An 11,107-nucleotide genomic window follows, 5' to 3' on the forward strand; every position below is an offset into this window, starting at 1 on the left:
ACACTGTACTTTTCCTCGTGCAGATGTGTCACTGAGTGTTTCTCCGTCAGAAACAGGAAGTGGAACAGAGGAGGAGGAGGGAGTGACAAGTGTAACACAACATGTTGTGAGGTTTTTATCTGACGAAACACACACACACACACACACACGCATACACACACACACACACAGGTGAGGTGAAGCTAAATCATCTGGAGCGCCCCCTGGTGTCTGGCTGCAGTATAGATCTAAACCCCTCCTCCTCCATGTTACCAGATGGGACACGGCCCAAACCAAAATAGTTGAAGAAGTTTAAATATATGATCAGTTTGGTTTGAATTCGTTTTTTGATGATACTGGTCTGTCAACGTGAGCGTCCTCGTCTGTCTCTCAGTCTCACATCTGTCTCTCGTTTGACAGGAGCTCGTCTCCAATCCTGAGTTCATCCTGGGCGGAGCCACCAGGACGGACATCTGCCAGGGAGCTCTGGGTGAGTTCTCCTTACAGTCCTCAAACGCACCATAACTGAGCGCCTATCCCACTGTCCCTGAACGCACCACTTACACTCACAGCTCATGGAGGAAATGGAAACCTCAGCTCTGATGGGTGGGGGGGGGGGGGGGGGGGGGGGGGGGGGAGCAGTTGCCAGGCGTGGATCATGTAAACACAGGAAGACAATGTTCACGTCTGGTCTCTCGTCACAACGTCATGTGAATCACAGATCATAGAAACACACGAAAGGAAAGAGTCACTGTAAAGAAATCACATGTTTTCAATTCATGAGCTCGAAGCAGCTGAACTGAAACTGGATCCACTGTAATGAGAGGGCGCTGCCATGCAGAGCCCCGATTGGCTGAGGAGGAAGAGGTCTGCCAGCTATTGTTAGAGGGCGAGAGACACTGACTCCAACATCAGAGAGAGAGGGAGTTATGAGCTGTTAGCACACACACTCACACTCAGAGTTAGAGAGACACACCCTGCAGTGTAGTGGTTGTGGTTGTGCGTCAGCAGTGAGTTGTGTCTATGTTAAACCACAGCAGCAGATCTCTGACTCTGTTGTTGTGTAACATCATGAAGTTGAAACTTTAATAATGTCGACAACAACCAGACTCGACTCATTCTACAACATTCCTGCTCCAGGAATCTGGTCCAGAGCCACAGCTCCCCCCCCCCCCCGGCCACTGTCTTCATATTTGATATAAACGTCCACTTGGACTTGATGATGAACTAATGAGGCTGCATTAATGAGATCACAGGTCAAAGGCTCCTTCAAAACGGGAGGACCGATCACATGTCACCTGATCTCCAAGATCATTGAGCTCGTGTGACAATGGGATACTGGTGCTGGAGGCCATGAGTAACCGTGCTGGTTGTGGGACAAGCTGGTGATGAAATCATAGAAATCCTCCGGGACCAGAAAGTCTCACGTCAGTTTAATCACGACAGAACTTCACACACGTGTCCAATGTCCGTCCAGGTGACTGCTGGCTGTTGGCGGCCATCGCCTCCCTGACCCTGAACGAATACGTGATGGCCAGGGTTGTTCCCACCGACCAGGGCTTTGGGGACGATTACGCCGGCATCTTCCACTTCCAGGTACCAGAGGCTTGACATTGAATTCCTGTGGGAGCTATGGTTTAAACTCAGGATACAATCAGCGATTAACTTATAGTAACGGGGGTTTAACAGTGAGGGCAACACGTGTGTTTAATGTATGAAGTGGAAACATGTGAAACTAGATGGGTCTGAACACAGAACCCTGCAGAACTGAACTATGAAGAAAGACTCTGCAGTAAGTTGTAAAGAGAACTCCAGGCTCTCACTTTATTAATGACTGAGAAGTTTATTGCTGATTCAACTTCTTCTAATCCAACTTGATCAGTTCAGTGTTTAAGATTTTGTTACAGCCACATTCTGAATCCTTCACAGTGAATCAGCCGGTAACAGGTCGAACCACTGAGGACAACCACTGTCACCTAACCTGTTCTATAGAGCTGTAAGACAGGAAGTAGAAGTCAGAACTGGGGGAACCTTTCAAAGTAAATGTTGGGGACTGTCTCCTCTGTCTCTGCTGTGTAGTTCTGGCAGTACGGGGAGTGGGTGGACGTGGTGATCGATGATCGTCTGCCCGTCAAAGATGGAGAGCTGATGTTCGTCCACTCGGCCGAGGGGAGGGAGTTCTGGAGCGCCCTGCTGGAGAAGGCCTACGCCAAGTGAGGAACTCCGGAGATTCAACCTGACAACTCTCACACAACCGAATCGTGCTGATCGGCCGAGTGCAGACCAACACAATGAACACACAACGTACAAGTCTCTGGATAAATCTGAGCAGTCTAAATCTAGAACCAGCTCCACACAAACAGTCTGAATCTGACTGTGAGAGATTCAGAGAAAGTTTAAAACTCTAGACTCTGAGGCCACCTCTTTTCTTAACAGTTCACTGACCTTCATCTTTTATCTTCACTGAATAGTAAAGACGTCTCTATAACTCATATCACATCCACAGAAGAGTCTCACAGTCAAACCTCCTGCAGTCATGGGTTAGTTTCCCTCTGACGCTCGGTCTGATGTTCTCGCTGCAGAATGAACGGCTGCTACGAGGCCCTGTCCGGAGGCTCGACCACCGAGGGCTTCGAGGATTTCACGGGAGGCATCGCTGAGAACTACGACCTTCAACGACCTCCGTCCAACCTGTTCCAGATCATCAAGAAGTCCCTGGAGGCTGGAGCGCTGCTGGGCTGCTCCATCGACGTGAGTTTGATTTTTGAAATGGGATAATTCAACGATTTCATTTTTAAGATTTTTAAAGTTAAGTTTCCTGGTTGTTACAGTGAAGCGTCCATTTTGTCCCGGGTCTCAGTCGCAGTCCAGACTTTTCCTTCTGTCATAAACAGACGTTAAAGTTCAAACGTTTCAGATTTGAAGTCTTGACTCTTTTCAGGTCAGATTTGTTTGTCAGAGTCTAAAGAATAAACCATCGACAGGTCAGAACATTAGTTTGTTTGGACTTTTGAAGATGAATCGCTGAGTCGTCTGTTTGTGTCGTGTAGATAACCAGCGCCGCAGACTCCGAGGCCGTCACTCGCCAGAAGCTGGTGAAAGGCCACGCCTACTCACTGACCGGCGCCGTCGAGGTAACACAGCGTCCTGACAGGTGACCATCAGATGAGGTGACATCAGGAAAATGAAGTGTTGGTTTGTTTCTGTGTTTCCAGGTGAACTACCGCGGTCGGCAGGAGAAACTGGTGAGGATGAGGAACCCCTGGGGTCAGGTGGAGTGGACCGGAGCCTGGAGCGACGGGTAACCAGGACAAGCACCTGAACACAACACAGTTCATATCAGACAGGGATACATCTGAGCTAATCCACCCTCCTGGTCTCTGCTAGCAGCCAGATTAAACTCTGTGTTATCATTGTGATGTTCTACAGATCATCCGAGTGGGACTCTGTCCAGGGAGACTGTCCGAACGCTAACGCTGAGGACGGAGAGTTCTGGTAGGTGGAGTCTCCTCGAGGATAGATAAACCTCAAGCTTGGTTCTTGGTGTGGAGTGACAGTTCTTCTCCGTCCTATCTCTACAGGATGTCCTACAGTGACTTCCTGCGTAACTACTCTCGTATCGAGGTCTGCACCCTGACCCCCGACACCATCGAGGACGACTCCGTCAAACACTGGAGCGTCAGCAAGTTCGACGGCACCTGGAGGAGAGGATCCACCGCTGGAGGCTGCAGGAACAACCCCTGTAAGTGCTGAAGCTCCTCCCACCTGGCCTCACTCACTGAAGCTGTCATGCAACGAATCTGTGCTCAGAGTTAAATCAGTAAATTCTCCAGAGGAAGGTTCAGAGGTCGAGGTGGACTCTGTCTGATGGGAACAGATGGGAGGAGCTATACGTACATTTATGTCATCGGTAACGTTAGCATTAGCAGCTGTTATCCATCCGGAGCAAACTGCGTTCCTTCCCTTCTGTCTCCGGAGGTGAACGTCCGCACATGGCGGCCATCTTGCCAGAGGTTGCTCGCCCAGCCATAACATTGAGTTGGTAGTGGAACATGTACTTTTTAAATAAAATAAAATAAAATAATTCTTGCTGTATATTTGTAAAGGGAAATCTTGTACCTTTATAGAACATTATTAAATTTTTTAGAAAATAACATAATTATTCATAAGTATGCAGTGTCATAACTACATCTCTGACGTTTATAACAAACCAAACCGTTTAAAAATCGGTTGAAAATTGAACAAGTTATGTTTATTTTAAAAGTATGTACCACTACAACACAGTGTTATGGTGAGCGAGATGTGGCAAGATGGCCGCCATGTGCGGACGTTCGACTCCATTGGCCGAGACATCTAGCCTTTATATATATATCTATGATCACCACCACCTGCTACCACCTGAAACTGTATTGAACCTTTTAAGAGTTCCAAGGTGAGAGGTGATGGAACTGGAAGCTGTTTCTTCTTCCACAGACACATTCTGGACCAATCCACAGTTTGTGATCAAGCTGGAGGAGGAGGATGATGACCCAGAGGATGGTGAGGTGGGCTGCAGCTTCGTAGTCGGTCTGATCCAGAAGAACCGCAGGAAGCTGCGCAAACAAGGAGAGGACATGCACACCATCGGGTTCGCCATCTACGAGGTGAGAAGACAAAGATCTGATCATGAAGAAACATCTCAAATATGTAAAGACACGTGAAATGTGTTCTTTTAATTCAGAGTTGTTATATTTTTGTCTTTGTTTTTTTCAGGTTCCCCAACAGGTGAGCACCGGACACCCTAACCCCTTCAGGTCAAAGGTCACAGGAAAGCACACTTCATCATTTCCTCAAACCTCCATCCAGGACACACATCATAGATCAATCTGTTTGAAATTGAGCATTATACTAGGAGGCTGCAGGAGAAGATCCAGAACATGTGAGGAACATGTGAGGAACATGTGAGGAACATGTCAGGAACATGCCTGAACTTCAGTTCATGCCTGAAAGCACATACTGTACAGTCATGTTAGCAGGTTTTAGCGGTACTGGTTTAGGGATAGCCAGGCTAGCTTTGTTTATGCTAAGCTAAGCAGCTGTTGCTTGAGGAGGTCTCAGTGTTTTTAATGCATCATAGAGGTTGTTCCACAAGTAGATGATGAGACGTTAGCAGAACGATGCAGTCCAGAATCTGCAGATACAAGAAAATCTATTGAGAAACTGAATCTGGAGTCAAACCTGAAACACACAAATACGTCTCTCAGCTTTCTGATGCTTGTGAAGCTCACAGGATATAAATCATGTATAATATGGAGCTGTCCCTCCCTCAGTTCCACGGGCAGCGTGAGGTGCATCTGGACAAGAACTTCTTCTTGAGCCACGCTCAGACGGCCAAATCAGAAACCTTCATCAACCTGCGTGAGGTCACCTCTCGCTTCAAAATGCCTCCAGGAGAATATCTGATCGTCCCGTCCACGTTCGAGGCTCATCTCAACGGAGACTTCTGCATCCGGGTGTTCTCCGAGAAGCAGTCAGAGACCCAGTGAGAGCCTGAGACACACACACACACACACACACACACACACACACACACACACACACACACACACACACACACACACACACACACACACACACACACACACACACACACACACACACACACACACACACACACACACACACACACACACACACACACACCACAAAAACCACACACACACACACACACACACATAAACACACACACACACACACACACACCAGAAACACCACACACACACACACATAAACACACACGCACACACACACACACCACAAACACCACACACACACACACACACATAAACACACACACACAGACACACACCACATAAACAAACACACCACTGGACAAAAACGTGTCTGTAGCTGCTCTGAATGAAGTCTGTGTAAATGGAATGTGTGTGTGGTTGTAAGTGTGTGTCTGTGTGTGTCTGTGTGTCTATGTGTGTGTGTGTTCCTGTACTTATACATTTGGTCTGCTCCTCACTTCTTGTGCTGTTTGAGGGTTTAGACTTGGAGTTAGAATCTGCCTCTAGTTGGATGGTGAAGATTTGGTTAGATGGTCAGTGAATGCATCATGATGCATTCACTGACCGTCCTGTGTGTGTTTTCTAACATCGACTCTCTTCCTGTCAGACCCTGTGATGATCCAGTTGAAGCTGAGCTTGAAGACGTGAGTATCAAACAGCAGCTAAAAACAAACAAACATGAAGTAACAACATCTGGTTCTCCTGTCGGGCAACTGACATGATGCTGCAGCTGGGTAGCTTAGCTTAGCTTAGCATAGAGAATCCCAATCCAACCAACACAACCTCTCACACCATCAAACAGACCGAGTCTTGTCATTGGTCACTTCAGAAGTTTTATGACTAAGTTGTTTTATGTTTTTATTGACGAATTGATATTGAAGTTACAACGCAGTTTCCTTACTTTTATAACTTATTATAGTTTATTGTGCTTTTAGCAGAGGTTGTACAGATTTTAGAGACATGAGGATTCTCCAGGAAATGACATCACAGGAAATAAAAAATACCAACATTGAAACTGGAGAAACATGTCAGGGTCAAAGGTCAAACCTGAACCAGTGAGACAGAAATGATGGTTCAAGACGTCAGCGCCATAAAGTCGATGAAATCTTTCTGTCACAGAAATGAAACAAGATGTTCGAGGACGTCAACAGACATTTATACTCTGGATGATAAATGATGAAGTTAATCTAATGCCAAAAAAATAATTTAATAATCAATTTGAGTCAGCAGTTTGTTTGTCACCAATTCTGCTGACTAATAAAGGTTTTCTTGAAAATCGTGTCCAGGAGACGGTGTCCGATGAGGAGGTGGACGCAGGATTTCGAGGCCTCTTCTCTAAACTCGCTGGAGATGTAAGTTTCTGTTTGTCTGTTGGATTCATACGTGATGATGACAGCTGAGATCAGGTCTACACGAGACAGGACCTCAGACTCGACCAGGATCCTCTTGGACCACTTCCATCAGAGGACAAGTTTGTGGGACTACAAGTCCCATCAGGCCAGAGAACGAGTCAGGATCCACCAGGAGGATCAGACGTACATCCAGAAATAATTCCCTGATGACCAATCAGAGCAGATCCCTGTCAGATCTATATTCAGTTGAAGAATTCCATAATTAAATATGTTCATGTGCACAGCATCACGTGCACAGAGAGATGCTACATGCTAAGAGCTAACATAGGACAGAACAGCAGGATTAATATACAGATGAATCGATCAATTCATATAAAATCAACATGGGAAACAAGTTGTAGTGAAAGCAACGGTTTATTAATGTTTCATTCTAAACTTTGCTAAAAGTAAAATGACTAAATTAAATAGATAAAATCATAATGTGGTTAAATAAGCCTGACATCATGAGCCGGTCGTTAAACACGTGTTGTGTTCTCAGGACATGGAGATTTCTGCAGTGGAGCTGAAGACCATCATGAACAAGATCGTCTGCAAACGTGAGTTTATGTGAAGCTCAGTTAAATGAACTTGAGTGCCCCCTGCAGGTGGGAACCAAAATCAGGTTTTTACCTTGTTAACGGTAACATCAGCTAAGTGACACGAGGAGGCCCCGCCTCTGGGCTGAGGTCAACCAATCACAGTCTCAAAAACAGCCAATCATGAAACCTCCAGCTCAGAGTTTCATCTCAACTGCTGATGCTATGTCAGCTAGTTGAGCAGCTGACCAATTATAAAAGAACAGTCCAGCTGGCCAATCAGAGCCGACTGGGCTTCATCAGGAGGGGGGTCTTAAAGAGACAGGAGCTAAAACCAAGAGTTTCAGACAGAGGCTGAAAGAGGAGCTGCAGTGAAGGACAGTCTGAGGACAGTGATTCTGAACTTTAGAGAATGAAAACATTTCAACACTTATTAAAATCATTAACCTTAAAATGAGAATAACAGGTCTCCTTCACACTGGGTCTTTAACTTCCTGTTTCCAACAGGAACTGACATCAAGACGGACGGCTTCAGTATGGAGACGTGCAGGGTGATGGTCAACCTGATGGACGTATCCTTTAAGATTAAAACTATCAGGAATGGGTGAACTTACCTGTCTGCAGCTGGGACCTGTGTGACATCACATGTCCTCTGTGGACGTGAACACATCTGTGTGATCTTTAACCAAGCAGCAGGACAGCGGGAACGGGAAGCTCGGCCTCGGAGAGTTCGCCACACTGTGGAAGAAGGTCCAGAGATACCTGGTGAGACGACACCTCTCACCAGTAGAGTCCAACATGTCTCACTCCACCTTCTGGTGTGTAACGTCTGTGTCTTTGTGTGTCTCTAGTCCATTTACAAGAAGAACGACTCTGACAACTCTGGGACAATGAGCACTCCGGAGATGAGAGTCGCCTTCAAGGACGCAGGTCAGTTGTCTCTGCACTGGCGACACCCAGTGGCCCGAGGTTTTATAGATCCTTTATTCATCCATCTGACTGAGTCTTGAGAACACAACATGTCCAAAGGCAGTGAGGGAAGTTCTTCAAGTTGACACAAATGTTCAGTTTGACCCACAGATTAACTGATTAGGTTTCACAGGTCAAAGGTCAGAGTGACCTCATACTATTACAACAAAAGTTATTTATCTACTTATTTCTGTTTCCAGAAAGTTCAAACAGATTTTGATTCAGGATTTAAGACTCAGACTCAGACTCAGATGGTCTCAGGTGAATCAGGATGAACTCTGTCTTCTTCAGTTTGGTCCGAGTCTCTTAGCTTCAGAGAAACAGTTTAAACTGTTCAACCTGAGTTGTGATGATTTCTTCTGACTCGCGTCTCAAACCTCCTCCTGTTTAATCTGTGGTGAATCCTCGCTCACAGGAAACTCTCAAGTGAAGCGTCTCCTGCTAACTAACGTCTTCTCCTCCTCTTCTTCTTCTCTTCATGTTCTCACAACTAAAATCCTGTTGTTTGTGTTTCCTCTGCTGCTGCTGGACTCTCCACGTCACTGTCCCTCAACTGAGGATGATGGTTTGTTACGTCCTGTAGACAAACAGCTGCAGTAGCATTAGCAGTCTTAGCATTAGCATTAGCAGTCTTAGCATTAGAAGTGAGTGTCGTAGAAACATTTAGATCTTTGTCATATTCATTTCTTTTTTACGTACATGAAATCGTGAGAAGCTTTTTTAATGTTTACTATTGTTCTTGTAAAACAAATATAATTGAGTTTTGTTTGTTTGTTCCCTGGTTGAAATACTCAGCAGCGATAAACTGAAACATCGTTTGCTGTTAATCAGTGAAAGAACCACATCAAACAATTCAATAAGATGTGTTTGTTTTATGACAATATATAATATCTAATCCTGCTACATGCTAACTAGCCTAGCTGAGTATATCAGTGGTTGGGTTCATGTTCCCTGTTCTGCTAAGCTAACGCAGTCGCTCTTCCTCCAGGTTTCTCCCTCAACAACACTATCTACCAGCAGCTGGTGGCTCGATACTCCGACCCCGACATGACCATCGACTTCGACAACTTTGTGGGATGTCTGATGAGGCTGGAGATGATGTTCAGTAAGTCCACGCTTCATTTAGCTAGCAGAGCTAACGGAGGAGCGCTAACGGAACTGAGAAACAGTTTCTCCTTCAGAAGTGAACGTTAACGTCAGAACTGAATTCGATCAGAAATACGTCAAACACACAGATTCCCCTCCGATCACGTGAAGATAAAAACTGATCCTGCTCACTTACAAAAGATCTGAGCTTAAATAAATAAATAAACTCTTCTTCTAGTATTTTATATTATAAACGTTTTCACGGAGACAAATCCCATCCTTGGTTTTCAATCTTAGGTTTTAGTTTCATTTGATTCAACTTTAAAATTGAATATTGTTCTCATAAATCACATCAGAGAATTAAAGGCCTGATTTTATTGTTATTAATGATGAAAAGAGGACATGTGACCAGAGGAGGATTCGTTACCTGACGAACGTCTTCTTGTACATGAAGCTGAAATATTATAATCGTTTTAATGAACATGATGAAAAACAAGTTGACGTGTTTTAAAATGTGAGTTTATTTTATAAGAAGAGGAGTGAGTCCAGTCTAAATGAAACAAACTGATTCATATGATATAATAATTTGCTATAATAATTCAATGTGCAGTAGAAACCAGCCACTCGAGGCAGATGGTCTCTTTAGATCAATTGACTGTTGACCAAAGTCCAGAATCTGAAGTGTTTTCCTCTGAGTTTAACACGTTGATCCGTCTCCTGCAGAAATCTTCAAGAAGCTCGATGCCACCAACAGCGGCTCCATCGAGCTGGACTTCAACCAGGTGAGAATCAACTGGAGCCTCTGGACTGGTCTTTAACTGTGTTCAGGCTCCATCCACGTGTTGACATGTGTGTGTGTGTGTGTCTGTCTGTTTACAGTGGATAAACTTCGCCATGATCTGAGCCGTGACTTCCTGTTCGCCCAGAGTCCCAGTGTTAACGCAGCACGCCATCTTCCTGTTCACAGACGCCACTTCACTCCCAATCCTCATGTTTTATATAGTGCTTGTGTTTACTTATCTCTACACAACCTGACTCACAGCCGCTGTCAAGTCAATACATATATTCACAAAAACCTGTTGTTTCTGAAATTAAACATTTGGATGAAATCAAGTTGTCTCTGTGTTCAATTCAAGGATCTTTCAGCTTAACATCAAAACTGTTACAACAAGGAAGCTGCTAGCTTAGCTGCTCAAATACAGAAGAATGATCACAGATATAAAAACCGAATGTACAGATTTTAACATGAATCACAAACATATGGTGGTGACCTCTAAGCTGTAAATCTTCTCACAACAACGTGGATGCTAAAGTTGTTTTTAGATCAAACAGAACTGTTTCAGATGTTTTTTATTTGAGTTCAGATCAAAGGAGCTAACATTGGATAGCTAGAGAGTTTACATTAACTAGTTGATACTTGTTATTAGTTATGACAGGGTTCCTACGGTCATGAAAAACCTGGAAAAGTTTGAAAATGTTTATTTCCAGGCCTGGAAAAGTGCTTGAAAAAATAAAAAGCCAAAAGTACAACATATTTTCATGTCGTTCATTTACGCAGAGTTTTAAATAATTCAAGTGCTTTAAAAGAAATACC

At 44.6% G+C, this 11,107-nt stretch overlaps 1 protein-coding gene across 1 annotated transcript; it reads left to right on the plus strand.

The window, feature by feature from the left end:
* Positions 1–399: 399 nt before the first annotated feature.
* Positions 400–10,626, plus strand: LOC128437470 (calpain-2 catalytic subunit; the record flags this gene model as incomplete). The annotated part of the gene is given in 20 exon segments (XM_053419646.1): positions 400–469; positions 1,457–1,575; positions 2,059–2,192; positions 2,562–2,730; positions 3,030–3,113; positions 3,195–3,280; positions 3,409–3,474; positions 3,561–3,721; positions 4,453–4,622; positions 4,732–4,743; positions 5,289–5,500; positions 6,139–6,175; positions 6,818–6,883; positions 7,422–7,479; positions 7,966–8,030; positions 8,152–8,223; positions 8,310–8,388; positions 9,416–9,532; positions 10,237–10,295; positions 10,393–10,626. Coding segments are annotated over 20 exon segments (1,860 nt in total), but the record flags the coding sequence as incomplete, so codon positions are not given.
* Between the last annotated feature and the right edge of the window lie 481 nt (positions 10,627–11,107).

Source organism: Pleuronectes platessa, chromosome 3 (assembly GCF_947347685.1).
Source record: "Pleuronectes platessa chromosome 3, fPlePla1.1, whole genome shotgun sequence".
NCBI classification, from domain to species: Eukaryota; Metazoa; Chordata; class Actinopteri; order Pleuronectiformes; family Pleuronectidae; genus Pleuronectes; species Pleuronectes platessa.